At 46.4% G+C, this 19279-nt stretch overlaps 1 protein-coding gene across 1 annotated transcript; it reads right to left on the bottom strand.

Moving 5' to 3' along the window:
* Nucleotides 1-6579: 6579 nt before the first annotated feature.
* ACP6 (acid phosphatase 6, lysophosphatidic) lies at nucleotides 6580-14433 on the bottom strand. The gene is made up of 10 exons (XM_059819691.1): nucleotides 14239-14433; nucleotides 13284-13412; nucleotides 13060-13190; nucleotides 12340-12419; nucleotides 11436-11523; nucleotides 9732-9864; nucleotides 8922-9022; nucleotides 7453-7548; nucleotides 7066-7231; nucleotides 6580-6749 (listed from the first exon to the last, which is right to left on the bottom strand). The coding sequence occupies exons 1-10, from the start codon at nucleotides 14431-14433 to the stop codon at nucleotides 6609-6611; spliced, it is 1260 nt and encodes a 419-aa protein (XP_059675674.1). The 3' UTR covers nucleotides 6580-6608.
* Nucleotides 14434-19279: the final 4846 nt, after the last annotated feature.

The raw sequence follows: 19279 nt of genomic DNA, 5'->3' as shown, positions 1-19279 counted from the left end.
TTTGGGGTGAGAGGAGAATGGGATTCTAGGCTGTTTACTTTAGGTGGAGAATCCATCTTCAGAACTTTGGACTATTTTCCTTCAACTCCAATGTATAGAAAAACCAAACTACGACCTCAGAGCAGAGTATTAATGAAAAGCACAAAAAGGAACTTAAGTTCAGTGAGGGGAATCTTTTAAAAGAAATAAATAATAAGTTAAGGACATATTTTTCAAATTATGGCGTGCTGTCCAGCACCTTCTGTCTCTCCCTCCCACTCTTTATTAATAGGCTTCTCTCTCTCCGTCCCCCTTCTGTCTCCTCCTATGGCAGCTGCAATACATTGTGTTATTTTGGGGAGTAAATCTAGGAGAGCCTCTCCTCATGTGGGGACTTTTCCCACTTTTAGGAAGGGGCTGGACTTGGACACTGTTACATCCTACAGTAGTCTCTTTCACTGTTTCCTATTCTCCTTTTCTTAAAACCCCAAGTGATTTTATTAATGTGGGAGTGGAACAGACACTAAAAGTTATCCAGGATTTTTTTTTGTGGTTATTTTTTTTTCCTCCCCAGCGTAAAACGTTCTGTGTAACCTCCATTAAATTTGGTACAAAACCACTCGCCAGGGCTGTGGTGTCAGAAAAATAAAATATATTGTTTCTTACAAAAATGAACTGTTGTCTTTATCCAGTCCAGTTGTTTCTGTGTATGTCAGGTGGCTGGCCAGATAACTGTTTACTCTTCCTTATGATCACAGCCAGCCTAGAGGCCAGGTGGGGTAAGCTTTGGCAGCTCCTAAAAGTCTGGTCTGTAGGCAGCTGCATGCTCCTTGCAAGGCACTTTTGTTCACTTAATCCTGAACTGAGCTTGTTTTTCCTCGGAGTGAAGTCTTATTTCGGAACGCCCGAGGGACAACAGTTAACAGACTTTCTTCCTCAGTTTGTTGAGGGTCAAGGAATAGATGAAACTTGTTGTCTCCGTCACTTCCTCCTGGTGAGTGTTTGCAGCAGTACAAGGTACGTGGTTTTGAGCTTTCCCTAAGCAGCGGTGTCTGTCTGCCAAGCGCCAGAGTCCAACCCTGTGTGGGGCACTGGGGTTGTATGTCCCCCTGGGGGCTTTGGATTGGGTAGGGTCTCTGACTGCCAGCACTCAGAGGCCGAGATAGTGGGGAACGTATGAACTTAAACAGCAAAAGTGAGAAAGAAATCATCAGTGAGCAGATTTTTAGCAAGACAACCCTGCTGGGAAAATTGTTGCTTTGCTGCAGTTCTCATCGATTGCTTCCTAATCCCCTGTCTTTTCAAACTTGCCTTTTGAGAGAATTTCAGCAAGAAGGTTTTATGGTTTTGTCTGAGGAGTGAAAGACTGGAAGCTGAAACATGGATTGGGACTTGAGCCCTGCTCCTGGAGAACACCAGGATGAGCCAGATGTGGATTTGTAGGGCTGAGTGTGGGCTCTGTGGCTGGCTGCTCTCTGGTCCCCCAGCACTATATATGGAGAGTATAATCTCTGTTCCTCCTTCCACTTACTGTTACTTGAAATTATTTCAATGAGTAGTTTCCTCAAATGGCTGGCTATTAGTGAGAAACTTCATGTGGAGAATGAGTATCTTTAATATACTTGTGGATGTGAGTTTTTCCAGAGTTAACTGATCATTAACAGGTGGAAAGAGAATTGCTGTCAGTGGCCGGAATACCAAAGTTTCGTTGCTAGTGTTAGAAAACGAGTGAAGCCATGCACCGTTGGAGGCACGCAAGTCTCAGAGCCTTCTGTTGGCTGCTTCCAAATTCACCTTTGTGCTGTCATGCAAATTTACAGTGATTTTGGGTGAGAATTACTCTTTTGACAAAGCGTAGGATGTATGTTGTGGTGCTTCCCTCTAACAAGACAAGCAGTGTGCCTGAAGCACCGGCTTGTCAAGATTTTAGAAAGAGCTGACAATGACACAGTGTTATTTCAGTAGAGCGGAGTTACCTCTTCTTTGAATGGTTGCACAGCTCCCTTTTGAGGACCTTGCACAGGAATTGTCACAGTGCAACCTTTTTAAGTGTTGCCACTTCTGCCACAACTCCTGACTGTTTTTACCATGTTGAACAAAGCAAGACTTCTTGATCAACATAGAAATAACCTGGAGGGTTTGGGGTTTTTTTAACAGTCTTTCTCAGTGCCTGGTATGCCTGTTGAGGTATTTTGAATAGCAAAGGATTTGAGGTGACTGTGAATTATTCTAGAAGAATTTACATAGAGGATTCACTGTTTCAAAGCCACTTGGTAGTGAAAGGATACGTTTTAAAGATGCTGGATAATTAAAGTTCCTTCTGTGTCTGTCTAACTTAAGATGTTGGCATTGGGTATCTTAATGGGATTTTTCTTACAGAAAATGCAGAAGACATGGATTCTCCTGAGTCCATGTAGGTGCACTTACCCTCAGTGGCATTACCTGGTTTGCACCAGCCGTTGGACAAGGGATGCTAATGCCTTAGCTCGCTCTGGTCAGAAAAAAGACTCAGTAGATATAGACTGAACTTCTTTGTTTTGCTCTGATTCTACTTCTCCCCTTTTTGCTTTGCAAATGAAAAAGTTTTCTAGCTGCCAGCCTTGCAAATTCACCTTGGGATCTGTAAGTCAGGCTCTGTTCTCTCCTGCTTATTTATAATCAATAGTAACTGTGACTCAGCTCTGGTAGTCATGGTGCAGTTGAAGATGGAAAGTGGGGTTGCCATTTTTAGTTTTCTTCCCCTCCCCCTCTTATTATTTTTTTTAAACTTTCAAATCGTCCTCCTCCACCTTTGTTTGAAAGAATGAAATAGACTTTATTCATACATGCTTGGCTGCTCTTCCTCTCTAGTAACATGGGAGGAAACAGTCTGCTGTTCAAATTATCTCATCCCAGATGGCTGCGCAGCCGGAGTGCTGAGAGACTTAAAAGGTAAACCCAGCAGATGGTGAACTTCTGAAACGCAAAGTAATGTGCCTGCTAAATCAAAAGTTTAAAATATTTGAAATCTGTTTGTTTTAAAGTAGTAGACTGTTGCAAACAGGTCATCTGTGAAGTCCACTGGCAGTTTTAAGCACCATCCAAATAAACTCGAGCTTTGTACCTGTATCATGGGCTAGCTAATCTACCAAAGAACATGACAAGCAAGTAGCCAGCTTTACGAGTTCAGTCCTGACCTCCTAGTGGTATCTAACGGGCTACGCTTCAGAAGACAGACCAGTATGTGGAGGTCTAATCTGCACCAGTCTTGGTTGGGATTTGAATGCTGGTGGTGCTTCTGGTACAATATATGTATCCTGACTTGGAGTAGATGTTGGGTAGATGTTGTAGACTCTTCCTGATGGTAAGTGTGAATCTTAAACATGCTTCTTGGACTGTTGGAATGCAGCATTTGTTGTGCCAGAGTGTTGGGGCTATTACAAATACAGTGTACACAGGGCTTAATTTTGTGGTGCTCGGTATGCTGACCATCTACTATGCTGGTTCTCATTCTGGTGGCACAAAAGGCTACCTTTCAGTGGTGATGGTCTTCTGCACTCACGATGGTGAATGCTTTCCTCGTGCAGCCTTGGCAGGCTGTTGGCTGAAACCTGTTCCCTATTTTGATACTTCTCAAGAAGAAATGATCCATGTTTGATATAGGCCTGTATTGAGTAGAGTGTAGTAATTTTTAACCTAAAAAAGGTAAGTTGTCTTGCATATGTGCTGTGTCATCTTTCTGGTGAGGTGACCTCTAATTGAAAGATTTTTCAGATTTTAGCCAGTCCACATAGTTTCTAATAATTTCTGTTAATGGTGTTTATTGTGGTAGGTGTGTAACACATAGCTTTATCATGCTTTTTCTGCTTAAGGTTAAAGTGCATTATCAGCAGTGTTCTTCAGGCTTTAAAAATACCCAAATCCAAACTGCTAGCTTTATTATGCTGGGTTTATTGACAGCTATACCAAGCTGACTATCCTCTTGATCTCCTTTTGACTTTCAACCAGCAAACCTTTTGTGCGGAGAGGTGTATGTCCTCATGACTCATTACGCACTCAGGTTTTAAGCTTACGATTGTTTTCGTTTTGAGTCAGAGCATGAGGCAGGAAAGAAAAGTGATTCTGTTTTGTCTGGGATACTGGAAACTTTAAAGGAGGATGTTTTACATGAGGAGAAAACAAACCCCTGAATTTAAGTTGACATTTTTCCTGCCAATCACCTACTATTGTAACATTGCCTTAAATGAAACATACTATATGAGGATAGGTTTGCAATGCAAAATGAAAAAAAGTCTTTTAGGTTTAAGTTGACCAACCTGTATTAACTGCATTGGACTAAAATAGCAAGGGAGGCAGACTAACTTGGGTTAGCAGCTCCAGCGCAATTTTGACGGAACCTGAGGTTGAATATGTTAGCTGCTCACGTCAGCAGTTCTCATATTAACAGCCCAGGGTAAGAAAGTTTTGGATTTCTCTTTCTGTCCCCTGGGATTTGTGTCTTTCCCAGTTCTTGCAAAGAGTTGGCCTATTCATGTAAATGCAGCGGTTCCTTGGGAAATTTTTGATTTCTGGAAATTTTTATTCCATGTTCTCAGAAGTGCCTCAGCTCTTCCGTGCTGTGTTTGCTGTTCAGCATTTCCCACTTACCTGTGTCCTTTGGTCTTAAAACTCTTCCACTGTCCCACCAATCCTCTTCTGAAATAATTATTTACTCTAGTTGTGGTCAGAAATAACTCCTCCTTCATACTGTGGGCCACGACTACCATGGAGCTGCTCAGTGGGATGAGACCAATGCATGGCCCAACCACTTCCACACTGAGGGGAAGGGTGAGGCTTGAGTGGGGCAAAGAGGGCACTGCAGAAACCCTGTAAGAGACAATGATGATGTAACCTATTCCCAGGGGAGGCTTCTTCCTAGCCACGGCCAAGAAGCTGGCCTGTTTTTCTGAGGTTGTCTCCTGTTGCTGAAATGTATGTTACCCTGCCTAGAGTGATATGATTATTTTAACAGTGTGAATGCAGTGCCCTTTAACAATCTTACGTGCACTAGGACAACTCGTGCTGTTGAGTTCTGTGGGTCTTGACCATGTTGCAATTTTTAACCTGGTTGCTAGTCAGGTTTGCTGGGAGATGCTCTTAGCTCTTGTTTAGGAGAAGGTATGTGAATTCCCCCATTGTCTACTGGTATGGCCAAAGTTTCGGATGCTGTTCCCTGATACCCCTTTTCCAAGCAGTCCGTGCCTCACATATAACTTGCAATTATATGCCTAATGCTTCCATTGCCCATTCTCCAAATACTTTATACTGTGCATAAGAGAGAGCTTGATTAGAGCAGAACACACTGTTCTTAAGCAAGGGTAGGCCATTGATTTTTATATAATGGCATTATGTTTTCAGGCTGTATAAAAACTTGGTGGAAAATAACAATGTTTTGTTTGCTTTTTTGTCAGTTTCTAATAGCAGTTCAGTGAGACCTCCAGCAATGTATTTAGTATTCAAATTACTCTGTTCACTGTGCGTGGTGTCAACATGTAATTGTGGTGGGGGCAGGCTAATGAAAGAGTAGAGGTAAATTCAGCCCACGCTTCTCAGGAGAAGGTGCTGTAGTGCCTCCAGTCACATATCTGTCAGTGACTTACATTAACATCACTGCAGTCTGTTTTTGCTAAGTGAGAAGGGGTAACACAGAACGAAAACTGCAGGGCCATTTTAATAAGTGTTCCCCTGATTTTACATATCCATAGCCTTTACATATCCCAAAGAAAGTAGGTCAGGATCCAAGTTTTATTTACTGATTGAAAAATGGGAATTTTGGCAACATAGTGATCCTTAGTACTGTCTTACAGGAAAAAGGGTCATCTCAGCTAGAAATACTTCTGTTGGCTATGCTTGTGTATTCCTGTTTCAGCAAGTGCAAAATAGATGCAATGCTGCCCAAAGCTGAAGTCAATAGCAGCTTCCCAGACTTCCTTGTTTAAAGCACATTAAGCAGAGTTCACCAAGAGTGCATGTTCTTATACTTGTACCACTGTGGTTGTTTTGCATGTTCGCAGCAGACTTTCTGTAATTACAGGAGTGCAGGGAAGAGGTTTGGAGGCTTTCTGTCTCTCTGGAGAGGTTTTGTGTGCACAAAAATGCCCTCAAGAAGATGGGGTAGCTAAATGCTATACAATTTGGGAGGTTCATCTGTCTGCAGAGCAACCCTCCAACATGACAAAAGAAAGGGAAAGGCACAGTGGCTTCTGCAGTTCGCCATACATAAAAGCAATCGTTATGTCAAAGCTCTCAAGTCTGACAGCACAGAGCAAGCTGGGCTTCATCCCACAGTCCCAGAATATGAGAAACAGGTATATTTTCTCTTGTATTCCTGAAGCAGCATGGCAATTTAAAAAGGTCTGTTCTCTCCCTTGCTGCTTTCAGCCTCTCTGTGCTTTTGTGTGGCTACCTCAGAAGTGAACTCGAGCTATTTTGTTACGCGGCTTCTTTCATCTGGCTGCTAACCGTGAAAAGTGACACTCTGCCACCCTGTGTCTGGTAGGAAAAAGTCCCCTCATCTAAAATACCTTTAGAATAGGGAAGGCTGGCAGGATTATAAAGAAAAATAGTCAAAGATTGTGACAATAAACTAATTTTAATTTAACACAACTTAATCATGAGTCAGTTTGCTGATTCCCCTCCATTTGGGAGCACAGGTTATTGTACTCCTCCGGACTGACTGAGTACTGTGAAAGAACTTCTAAAAATTCTTCAAGTGGGCAGAGACCTGCTCTACATCCTCTCACCACTTGCTCCTGCAAAGGCAAAGAGACAAAATCACAGATCTTGTGCATTGCCAAAGCCCTTTTTTGCTGATACTGATGCATTCTGTGGCAGGGAAATACGCTAGTCAAGGCAGAGGTTCGAAGTCTTTGCCTAAACTCAAGCTAGATCAATAGCCAGCTCAACAGAAAAGATATCTTGGCTACCACGGATGTGCTGTTAGGTGTCTTACTCTGTTCTCTGGCTTAACAGCATGCTTGGAACAAGTCTTGTTTCACAGCTTTACACGCACGTATGGCAAAATCAAAAGCCCAAGATTTGTATAAGGGACTTCCCCTGGGATCTTACCTCTCCATGGTAAGACACGCGAACAAACCACTCTTTGGACTGCTGGTGCTGATACAGTTCCAGGGTCACATCTGCAGCATAAGGTGGCCACTTGCGATCAAAGGTCCCCAGTGCCACCAGGAGAGGAATAAGGGTAATGTCATGAGAAGCATAGAGAATGAGCTTTCTGTTAAAAAGGAGAAAAAAAAAAAAACCAACAAACAAAAAACCAACAAACCTAAAATGTTAGCTGTGTTCCTCCATGGATAGCTGGTAGCACTCATGCTTTTTCTAGCAGATGAGCACTCATTCTTTTACCCCACACATTCAGCATCTTTCTGAAGCAGCTTTTCACGCTGACAGCAAGTCAGAATTGATAATGATTAGAGGAAGACATCTGCCCTGTACCTGGCCTTTTCAGCTGGAGATGAGGGATCTACTGCTTCTGTAATGTTCTTCTGTAAGGTATAGAAAAGGAGACCAACACTCATCTGAAGAACTTCTCTATAAAAGAAGCAGAAATAAATCTACTAGTTTTTAAACTTTCAAATTAAATAATTTCAAATGAACACCTGGGAACCTGCTTTTCTCTTACAAATTGATAACATGTATTTGAGCGTAGCTAAGAACTATTAAATGCAATTCCTATGGTTACTTTTTATTTCAGCAGTTGCATAATCACCAGATTCTAATGTGATTGCAGATTGGGAGGGGAGAGGTGTTAACAAGCAGTCTCATGAGGTGTGGCCCACAAAGGGAAATGTAGAAACTCCTTGATGTTCTCTATGCTATTTTGTTTCCCTAGTTGTGACTTTGGGATGCATGGTTTTCAGCTAGGGAAGATGACTGTAGCTGACTGCAAAACAGCAACTGAAGTGGTTGGGGTCTTTGGTGGGAAGGGAAGGGACGGGATTCAAGAAGGTGGCAGCTATATTTAAAAATTAGTTTTTATCCCTGTATTCAACAAAGAGGAGATCTTTAGACAACTTCTGGTGTGAAGAAACTCCCTCTACCTGATGAATACCTAAGTGGAAATGGAGGATGAGTGTTACTGTGGGTAACACTCAGGTGTTGTGGGAGTGGGGGAAATCAGTCTTTTAGTACCCGAGATCTCTAATACAAGTTAAAGAAAAGGCTAAGGGTAACTGCCCTAACAGAAAAGGCAGTCCTATACCACCACGTGAGACGAGCTGATGAATATGGCAGCTGCGAATAAATCTGAAAGGAAAACAGCTGTTAGGTTAGCAACTTGGTCACCTTTACAAACAACTGTGGAGGAGGTAATTAACTGCATGTAAAAGCAGATTCTTTTGCAAGTAGTTACATGTGTGCAGGGCCTGGCATCACCTTTTCCACTAGCACCAAGACTTCTCAGCCCAGCTGTTTAGGTGCCATCCCTGGGATAAACTTCCCAGGTTGGAATTCAGATTGTAGTTAGGCATCTGCAAGGGCAGCCTTGCCTGTGCAGCCTCAGTGCTCAGGCTGGAAGCATCTCCTATTCTCTTCTGCTTTTGCCTTTGATACAGGTTCACTTAAACAACCGCGGCAACTGAGGCATTCACAGCCTACCTCAGTACCTTACTACTGTTCCTTGCAGACTACTCTCTCCACGACTGTCAGCAAAACAGGACGTAAGCCCACATCTTGGCCTCCTCAGTGTGGACTCCTTTTTCCTAGCTCGTATTCCTGACTCAAGGTATGGGACTTTACACTGAGATGGCTGAGACACAAACCTCATTAGGGGGAAGTAGCCTCTGATGGGGGAATGCAGCAGATCAGAAAGGACTTCTGTCTGCTGCAGTAAGCTGGTGTAGCTCATCCACCCTGTGTAAGCCTAAAACGACCCTAAGGCTGGAGGCAAGGATACAGTCAATCACCTTGAACCGTCTTCCAGAAGGAAAAGCAACGAGTCAACAGATCGACGCTCAACTGTCTCCTGAAAGTTCTTCAGCACGGGGCAGCTTGGCAAATTGTGCACCTGGAAGGAGAAGACGTAGCATAACAATAGGGTTTGACCCTTTCTGAACTCAGCCTGAAGACACATGGATGACTGCCCACAGAAAACAGCTGTTCATGTCTCAGCATTTGTACTACAGTATTCATGTGAGGAGTTCTAGGATGGTTTTAAACATACAGGCTTGCTCTGTGTCCCAAAAGGATGGATGTTTGTTCTTGAGGATACATTTCTATGTGAAGGGAGTGTAATGCCTTGAGCTATTCAACGGCCAGACCATTAGCTCCAGAAAAAGAGGTACTAAGTGGGGTACAAATATGCCCAGCTCCCTTTCAGTAGCAGAAGCAATCTGGCTCACGGGTAGTATGCTGGAACCAGGATTAATATGACTCTGTTAGGTGCTGACTGCCAAAAAAGGGAAAGCACTTTCTAATGGGGTAAGCAAGGCCCAACTGCTCTCTTAGCTCTACTTAAGTACATCTGAAAGAGATACCGGATTTCAAGGCAAGAACATAAATACTGGAGATGAGTCTTCATCCATCCTAGAGCAAGGCTGACTCCACATCTTGCTTTTTAAAAAGACCATGCTATTTCTATAAATTTTCTGGATTGCATAGAAAGGTACTGGGGTACCCGCTGGGATCAATGGGTGTTGGCACTCTTAGGCTTCCTCCATTTACATGGTAAAGGGATGTTTCTTTCTGTGACAGTGCAACAGAACTGCTCAGCTCACCTGCTCAGCAAGAATGTTATCAAGGAGGAGAAAAAAATCCACAGACTTATCACTATCAATACCCATCTTCTCCTTAATTGTTTTCAAGTCATCAGAGATACCTGGCTGTTGCAGAGCATTCTTCAACTTATGCCTGTCAGGGAATTTAGAAAACAAACAAAAAAACCTTTTCACACATCAGACTTTCTTTTGCTTTTTTTTTGTGAACCCAGCCCCGTGGAGCTGTCTCACATCAGTGAGGGGTAAAAAGAAGCGCCATAGGATACTGAGGGATTTCAGATGTTGGGAGTCTAGCAGAGTGGACAGACACTTGTGTCTAGATGTCAAGGATTGGAGCTGGCTATCTGCTGTCACAGAGGTGAGGGGAAAAAAATAAGATGGTATGTGAACACTTCAGAAGTGGTTCCTATAAGCAAGGGCTGTGTATCAGTTAACAGATCTGGTCATACTGGAACAGTACAAGTCTGTGTCTTCAGGGAGTAGCCTTTAACTGCCTCATGAAAGAAGAAAGGGTAGAAGCTTTGAACTGATTGCTGTATGGTGTGGGAAAAGGAAAATACCTAGATACTCACTTGTAGCTTAAATTCACCTCTTGCTTTGTTAGAAGCCAGTTGCCTCTTTACACTCTTATTTTAAAAAGTTTAGCTGAGAATACCTATGCTGGCCATGTACTTCAAGCAAAATATGTTGCATAAGTTTTGTTTTCTCTGACCCTGATCTGTTGGGGAGGAGGTGGGAAAAGTTTTTTAAGTTTGCTTTTTATTTTTTTTAGGAACAGCTCTAGTTTCTGTTTGAAATCAAAGGTGCTAGAAGTTCTGGCATAGGTAGTCTGTAAGCTGAGAGAGTGCTTCTTACTGCAGCTTAAAAAAATCTACCTTGATGTGGTCACAAAATGTGCTCCGCTGGTGGGCTGGGGGGGAGGGAGTGGAAGAGCTTGCAGTTTACTCTCTTTTTGGACAGCTGATGTTACTAGAGGAGGCTGAATGTACTGCTTCTATGGGCTGTCACCTCACCACTGTCAAGAACAATCCTTTGCCTGCAGAGTTAAGCATTATATAATGAGCTTTTGCAAGTGAATTCTGACAACTCTTGAATTTTGGACAAAAATATACGAATGTATAATCCAACCAAACTGTAATACATTTGCCTCTCTTGTTCAGTTTCCACCCCATGCCCAACCTGGCATAGGCATTTGGAGTACTTGACTTTGCAAACATAAGTGTTCTTTCTATGTAGGATGTTCCTTATTTTACTTCATTAGTCTTTGTTAAATCTGTCAGGGCTGAGTATGTTTCAGTTTCTTCAAGGTATAAATGTGACAGGAATGTTGTAATAACCCCCAAACCAGAAGCTGAATATAAAAAGGAGGCCCAATATGTTCACACTTGAAAGGCTTGTTACGGGATGTAGATGACATTAATTCTGCCCTGCAGCAATGCTGCAGAATAGCTGTACATTACCTAGTAATGAGTGTTTGGTAGACACAGGCTAAATTAAATTGGTCTTTCAAGAAAAAGTGTCTATATCTTTTTTCTCCTGGTGGCACTGCTTGGTATATGGTATTTTATACAACTAGCTAACCATTCCCAAAGTAAGTGGCAGGGGAAGAAATTGGGAAATAGGAAGAAAATGTGCTGTTTTAAATTACTACTGCTGAAATGAAACAGCAGTGAAATCATATGGGGAGGTATGGCTGGCAATTACCTGCTCAAGCATTTCAGGCGCTGGCAGTTGTGGTAATTGGGGTAGAGGATTTCAGAGCTTGCTTCATCAGTGACAATGACAACAGATCCTGTGGAATGAGAAGGAAGCTTCTGTGATCACCAGTGCATCTGTGTGTCTTTAGACTGCTTTAATCACTCTCACAGTCTTTGTGCTCAAGTCCATTGTTGTCAACTAGCAATTCCCCCTGAGCTATCACCTGCAACACAAGCCACTGTGCTTGTTTCTGTGCACGCAGCATTTAATTCCACAGGGGTGTCTGCTGTGCCCCTTGTAAAGCTTTCTAGTTGTGTGTTCATTTTTTTTCTAGTGTTTTGTACGTGCCAAAAATCAGTTTCTGTGTCATGAGGTGTAAGGAGTTCTGGTAAGTCGCTTCTACTATTTGTTCGCGGAACTGAATACAGAGGGAGCAGAGGCAAGATCTTCAAAACCCAGAGCATATTTCTAGGAAGTACAAGTAGTTGTTAACTGTGGGATACAGCTGAAAGTTACTCAAGATACCAAAGTGGTAAAGGATCTTGGCTGAGATACTTGATTTTCTCTGAGAAACTTTTTTCAGATGTGCATCTCATGAACATTGGACCTGGAACTTTTTGCCCTCTTGATTCTGAAGCAGGTTAACGCTAACCTCCTCAGTAGGTCTGAAATTGCAGCATTCAAGGCAACAGATCCAAGCTGAGCACCAGCAGAAAGCTACACAAAGAGAAGGAGCAAGTGACAAGTTGATAAAGAACATACAGAACCAGGAGAGTGTGGGGAAGAGGGCCAGGCACAAAGAACCAGGGAAGAAGTAAGAACCACGAGCCAGAGAGAGTTGGGATGTGTGAGGTGTGTGCATCGAGGGAAGACTGAGAAAGGAAAGGCACTGGTCAGAAGTCTCTCCAACCTTCTTTCTGCTGTTGGTACAGCCCAGCTAGCAGGCACCGTGCGGACTCCAGATTCCGGAAAATATTAGTAGAACGGATGCTGAAAGAGAGAAAGCAGTTTGTGAAGTAGCACTTTCTCCTTCACGTGGATGTGGCTGCAGCTGGGGAGGACTTGCTGGAACTGAGGGTTCTGCTTTCACCCTGGCTTTGGAAACCTGTGGTGGGATTCATCTTGCCTCGCTATAGCTATCTTAAATAGACACCTATATCTGAACTGTCTAACTTCCCTTCAGAGACAGTGGAGATAACAAATTGGTACTTCTCTGGTGTAATTTTTATCTCATCCTAAACCAGACACTCCCAGCATTACTGATGTGAGCAGCAGGGATGTGCTTGAACTCATTGAAGTTTAGCTATTTAATCTACAGTGATTTAAACTGTGGTCCAGAAATGCCTGTTTCTCTTCACTTACCATAAAGGTCCATAATACCACTGTCAACGTCTAAACGTGGGTGAGATGAATCTGTCCCTGGCATCACTCTCAGGACTGCTGGGGAATTGGATGCTTTGTGTCACGAGTGAGTTCTAGTACTGGGCTCTGCAGACTGAGCAAAGATGAAGGCCTAGGGCTGAGCCAGTCTGCTGGTGAAATGTACGCTGGTCAGAAAGCTCCCCTGGCACAGGGCTACTCGTTTGGAGGGAGGAAGCAAGACAAGGTCCAGCAAGGAAATGAGACTCACAAGACCTCAGAAGGCTTAAATGTTGATGAGAGAAGGTTGGCTTCTTCCACATAGCTTCTCCTCAGCCTTTCCCCCAGGGCAAACATCTGTTGCATCCCTACTGTTGTCAGCTGTCCTGCAATTGCACCACCCTAAGTGCGAAGAAAAGGAAGAGTCTCCAGTGGAACATGGAAATAAAGAAGCCTGCAGAGGGAATGTGAAGCCACCATGAAAAACAGCCTCACCTTGAATGTGGTCTTTTTGTATTGCTCCTCATAGGGTGAGGGAGGTCGAGGCCCTCCATTTAAGTCAGTCACCATGTAATCAAACTTAGTCTGAGCAGGTACATCTAAAAGCGTGGGATGCCATTCCACCTGTTTCAAAACAAACAGTGCTTCAGTGGAAAATGAGGACTTTCAAGAGCATTAAACCAATGCTGGGCTGTTACTGTGTGCTGCCTTGCCAATACCACAATACAGAGCCAAAGAGAACCGATCTCCTCATATAGCACATACAGAAACGACAGCAGTACTGCATCCTGGATGCTGTGCATCCCGCACAGATGATGTGCGTGAAACGCAATACTTGCTTTCCTCCCCTTACAGGAGAAGAATCTGTAGGAAATCACTGCTGCTGCTCTTTGTTACACGCTGAATAGCTTCTTTAGCAAACTCCCCCAACTACTGTCTGCCGGCTCAGGAGCCTGCCTCGTTGGAGGCTACGGGGAGATGGATCAATCGCAGTAACACCGAGACGAGTAAGCACACGTTGGCGGAGCACCTGTTGTAACGTGCAGTGCCGCAGCGCTGGGCGCTGAGGAGCAAGCTCCCTGGGAGCAGCGGTAACTTGTGTTCTCGCCGCTGCCAGCGGCTGCAGCCCCGGGTCGCCCATCCCTGCGTCCTTCCCCGGAGGACTCCCTGCAGCCGCAGCGGCGATCGCCCCTCTGCCCTCACCCGTCCCGCTACCAGGCGCTGGGACCACGCTACCGCGTTCCGCCTGAACGCCTAAGTTCCCGCGTCTTCCCTGAGCTTACTCTCGGCAGTGCCCCGGGAAGGGAAAATCCCCATTCAGGGGCTGAAGGAAGCCGAGCAGCAGCTCAGCAGCAGCCGCCACCCCGCCGGCTCGGGCTGGGGGCGCCAACCGCCGCCCCGGCCGCCCGCCCCCGCAGCGCTCCGGCCCCGCGCCCGGCCCGTTCCTCACCGGCGCTGCCCCCGGGAGGGGCCGCAGCGGGGTGCGCGCCCCGTGCCGGAAGACCACCTGCACCAGCTTCAGCTCCAGGTCCCGCCGCTCCCTGCCGACGCCGCCATCCTGGGGGGCGTCGGCCGCCGCTGCCCGCCGCCGCTGCGCCCACAGGGCCAGGCCGCCCAGGAGGCCCAGGCGCGTCCCCCAGCCCATGGCGGCGGCGCTGTCACTGCCGGCACCCGGCGGCACCGCCGCGCCGCGCCGGCCGAGGACGCGGAGGCCGACGGGAAGTGGAGTCCCCCGCTGGTTCCGGTTAGCGGCAAAGGCCCGGCGGCGGACTACAGCTCCCAGCGGGCACCGCGCTGCGGGGGGCGGGCTTGCCGGGGAAGCCGCCGTGCGCAGGCGCGCGGGGCTGGGCGCGGCCCAGGGAGGGGGGCGTCCCCGCCTCACCCCGCCCCGGCGGCGCAGGTGGGGCTCGCGGCGCCACCGCCTCGGGGCCGCCCGGCAGCCGCCGGCGCGGGTGAGGCAGCGGGGCTTCGTCGCCGTCTCCTCAAGGCGGGCAGCCTCCAGCCTGCCTCCCTCCCTGCCTCCCTGCCGCTGCCTCTCCCTGTCCTCTCCGTCTTTGTTAGCTCTTTTTCCGTGGGGGAACGGGCAGGCGGGCGCTCCCCGCGGGCGGACGCGCTGGGTGCAAGCGTGCGGCCTCTCGGGAGGGAGGGAGCCTCCTGGGTGGGTTTTTTCCTTCCAGCTTTCTCCCCTGAAGGCACGCTTGGCCGCGGGAGTGGCGTGTCCAGGGGGAAGAGCCCGCGCTGGTGCTCGTCGGTGGGCTGAGTGTTTTAGAGGGAAGAGCCGACCGGGAGGGAGAGGGTCCCCGCGTTCCTCCCCATCCGGCCGCTCCCGCCCTGCTCTGAACAGCCCTGGGCGAGGGAGGAAGTTTTGGGGAGAGGAGGATGTTGCATTCGGCTCAAATCTCACGTGGAGCACTCACTTGGTCACAGCGCTTTGGTCTTTAGTCGGCCCGTGTGGATGTAGCACGAGCAGCGGGAGAAACTTCCCTCCCGCGCGAGCGTTAATGGCAGCGTTTTGCTGAGGGAGGGAACAGCTCTGCTCCTTACCCCTGTAGCTTGTTTCTCTCCCTACTTCTCACTCTCTAACCTCACCAGCAAAGGGTTGCAGTTGGTGCTAAGTGTGGCAATGGCAATTTGTTTGTTGCTCTTGTTTAAATGAGGGCTTTTTCCACTGCTGAGTTTGCTAAACAAGGTCTTTCTCAGTTTGGATGCGCTGAGAAATCCAGGGTGTCTGTACCTGGTATGGGACACCATGGTATGGGAGCAGTGGGCCTTGACCTAAGCTTGTCTGGCCTCTCGTTCCCACCACAGCTTCTACAGCGCTGGCATTGCCAGGGCTGGAGATGAGCTGCAGCAGTGAGGAGGGTGAAGGCATGGCCCCGCCATGTGGGTAACCTGATGTTACCTGGAGGGGTTCAGGGTTGTTTGTAACATTAGAGCTGCCTCTTGTCATCCCCCGGCAGCACTTGGCAAAGCTGTCCCAGGGTTAATGTGAACCCAGTGCCTGGAGGTGCATGTTCCACTCCTCTTCTCTTCAAACTGTTGCTTCTCCTTTCCCAGCAGTGATGTGGAGGACCAGTGAGTCAGTACAGATTAACACTTCAGTGCTATTCAGCATCTTTTTAGCATAGTAGCTAATAACTTTGATGTATGTGAAAGCTAGAGAGCTGTGTGTTCACAAAGCCTTTCTTAGACATTATAAAGCAATCAACAGGTTCTTGTCTCCTTGGTTCCTGTGAACCTTCTGGTTCAAGACTTGGTGGCAATGTCACAGTGGCATAAGTAATATTTTTATCAGGGAATAAATAGTTTGCTTGTTCCTTAGACCACATCCGCTTGACTTATATTTATTAGGGATTCCTGTGTTTCCCCTTGTCTGCCATCCTGCCTCCTTATGTATGTTATAGGCTCCAGTACTCCTTTTCCTGTAGGTTTGGATCTCTACTTTACCCAGGATCTCTTTTATCCCTCCCTTTCTTCCTACTTGTGCTGATGGTTCTCAGTGCCCTCCTTTTCCTGGTTACCCTTGTCCTCTGTCTTCCCCCCGTTTCTGTTTACTCTTTCAGGGTGTCAACATTTTAAAACTCTCCAAGGAGATCATGGGAAGTTTTACAGAAATTTGGGATGTTGGTGGAAGCTATCAGTTATTTTACTGTTTGTAAAAATCAGTTCTTTAACGTGTCCATAGACAATTGCAGACCTGACTACACTTCACTCGCTATCCCCCTCTGCATTTTTCCCATTTGGAAGCAGGCGCTGTCTGTTGGGAGCTGGAGCACTCCCTGAAACACTGCAACTGGTGGATTGTGGTCTTTGAAAGGTAGTGGAGTAGAAAAATGCTGTGGAGACTGGGCCAAAGAGAGCATCTACAGTAAGTGACGTCTTCACGAAAGCTACTGAGTGCAGATTGCTGCAGTGAGGTGTTGGTGTCTCTGGGGCCTCATAAAGCACCTATAGTTTGTTACAAGGGTAAAGGAGTCCCTTCTGTGCTTCATTGCTGCTCTAGTCCGGAGCATCCCTTCCGCTCGGGAGGATCTTGCTTCTGTTTCTAAGATTGTGGTTTTCTGCTTGGTCTGAAATGTGCAGGTCTGTTGCCTGTCTGGACTTTGAGCTTTCTGGTATCTGTATGTTTCCTGCTGCTTTTCCTTTGGTCTGTTGCCAGTGGCACACCGTGGGTGACGCAGAGGGTGAACATCAGAAAGCTATACCTAACACTAGGGCTGACATCACGGTTGCTGGCCTGGCATCAGCAGCCCTCTACGCCAGCAGAGACCCTTTTCTTGGCCCCATTGAATTCAAAAGCTGAGCACCTACGGCGAGTGCTGGCAGCCTGTAGGCTGCCTGTGCTGTCTGGGGCCAGCTGGGACAGTGAGGATGAGAGGACACAGTGTCCCCATCCCCAGTGTACCTTCCTATCCCATCTACCTCTCCCTGGTTCCCAGCTGTCCCGCTTTCCATTTTTTCCACTGCAGGCAATTAAAGAAATCACGAAAAGAGAGACAAGATTGCTTCCCGTGAGGTCACCCCTGAAAGAAAGAGGTGCCCGGTGTGGATACATGTGGCACAGCTGCCAAGCTGATATCAGGCTGGGAAAGAAGCTCAATGTAGGCTGAATGCACGTGCCTGTCAATGTTCATTTGGCAGAACTGGGATCTCCTGCTCCCAGAGGGACCCCTGGAAACTCATCTATGACCCCTGTCGCCAGAGCGGGACTCTGTCAGTCTGACTCTGCCAGACTTTAAAGGCAAGTATCCTCAAACCATTCTGGAGTACAAATACCACGTTACAGATAAAAATCTGTGGCAAAGACAATTGAATAATTTGCCTTGTGTTGGGAGGAAGACCTAGATGTAGAAACCAAGTCCCTTGAGTGTCGATTCCGAGGATGCCTTATCTGTCTTAGTAGTGGTACCCAGCATTGATTCAAGCAGAGCTCACAGGATCTCTGGTTGGAGGGGCGGTGGCAGGAGGCACCAGAGGAGTCACAGGCAGCTGGTGCATGTGGGGAGCAGGACAAGGGTGAAGGAGCAATAGGAGGGAGAGGATGGTGACCTGCACAAAGGCCAGAGGGAGGAGTTGCCGCAGGTGGTGAGAGGTTGGCACAGCCGCCAGGATGTGCAGATGGGGGGATTTGGTGATCTCCTGTCTCTCAAAGCAGTGCTGTTCTGAAAGGGTTACCTCAGTTTTCTGAGCTTAGAGCACGTGAAACACAGAGGCATGACCAGAGCAGAAAGATAAGGAAAAAATACTTCAGAAGCCAAGAAAATAACAAACAGAGGAATCAAGCCTAGATCTTGTGTTACGGGAGGGTGAGGTGGGCAAGAATGCTGGGGGGAGAGGGAATAGGAAAATGTGGTTAAGGGGAGGGAGGGAAGAAGGAAGAGAGCGAGACGTGATGTGATAGAAATGAGCAGAGGTGGAACAAGGAAAGAGGCTCACAGTGAATTTATTGAATTTCATTCGAATGTTATCCTGGAAGAAAACTCCAGTTCCTGTGAAGTTGTGAAGACTGGGACTGCAGGGTCCCTCCTGGGGGGAATTGGCTGCTGCCAAGCAGCATTACTATTGAGATATATTTTAGAATATACCATGCCACAGCAGGTGCATGCAATTAGAGGAGAGCTCTCCAAAATAGCAGGCGGCTGTCAATTTTTCAGCAAATGGTGTTGCCCTTTTTTTTCTTTGTCCAACTGTGTAGAAATTTATTCTAAGATGCATCATCTTTACAGAAACATTTTCAAAGGACCTGTTATTTTTACCCTTCTGTTGCTTTTTGTGACCAGACGAGGAGCAGGAGGCTATTCCAATGGCCACTGTGGATGCGCTTTGTTTCACTGGGGGGAGTTAATGAACTATAATGAACAAGCAAGTTTTGGAAAACCTTTCTCTTTGAAAGCAGAGTGCAAATTTCCTCCTGTCTGGAATTTAATCACATTACAATGATTGTTACCTTTGCAAAGCATTACCGTTGCTATAATTTATCTTTTTATAGTGTTTCACAAATGTATCACACCTCAGAACACTCCTATGTAAGTTTGCATTTACATCCTCATTTTCTTGAAGAGGAAACTGAGTCATAGTGAGTTTCATAATTCAACCAAACCATGCAGTCATTGTGTGGCTGATACATTGATAAGGTATGTGACCAACTATCATGATTAGATTTTTGTTCCACGACGTGGATTGAAATTAAATAGCGTTTAAAAAATACCCACCAAAGAAACAATTTAGCCTGATGAGTTCCAGTGTTTTCTTGTTTCTTGGATTAGGCAAACGCCGCCTCCCTGAACAAAGGGCTGTAGCTGTTGTGGCGTAAATCAAAGATTTACCATAAAATGTCAGCACGGTAGAGACACAAACAGAATTTGGGCACTCCTTAGGTAGCTGGGTTTTTTTCCCCCGAATGGTAGGGGTCAGAAAATAGACTTGTATTACCTTGGCTTCTTTGGTTCCTTCCCAAGTGCTTTTTGCTCAGCAAGGGGAGTGGGCTGGAA

The sequence above is a fragment of the Gavia stellata genome, chromosome 1, assembly GCF_030936135.1.
Source record: "Gavia stellata isolate bGavSte3 chromosome 1, bGavSte3.hap2, whole genome shotgun sequence".
NCBI classification, from domain to species: Eukaryota; Metazoa; Chordata; class Aves; order Gaviiformes; family Gaviidae; genus Gavia; species Gavia stellata.
This window is presented reverse-complemented; position numbering and strand designations above follow the sequence as displayed.

Coding starts and splice junctions, on each gene's coding strand:
- ACP6 (XM_059819691.1), bottom strand. CDS start 14,433: ATGGGCTGGGGGACGCGCCTGGGCCTCCTGGGCGGCCTGGCCCTGTGG. Junction 13,191..13,283: donor ACAAAAAGACCACATTCAAG/GTGAGGCTGTTT, acceptor CTTCGCACTTAG/GGTGGTGCAATTGCAGGACA. Junction 6,750..7,065: donor GCGTGTCTTACCATGGAGAG/GTAAGATCCCAG, acceptor TTGCCTTTGCAG/GAGCAAGTGGTGAGAGGATG.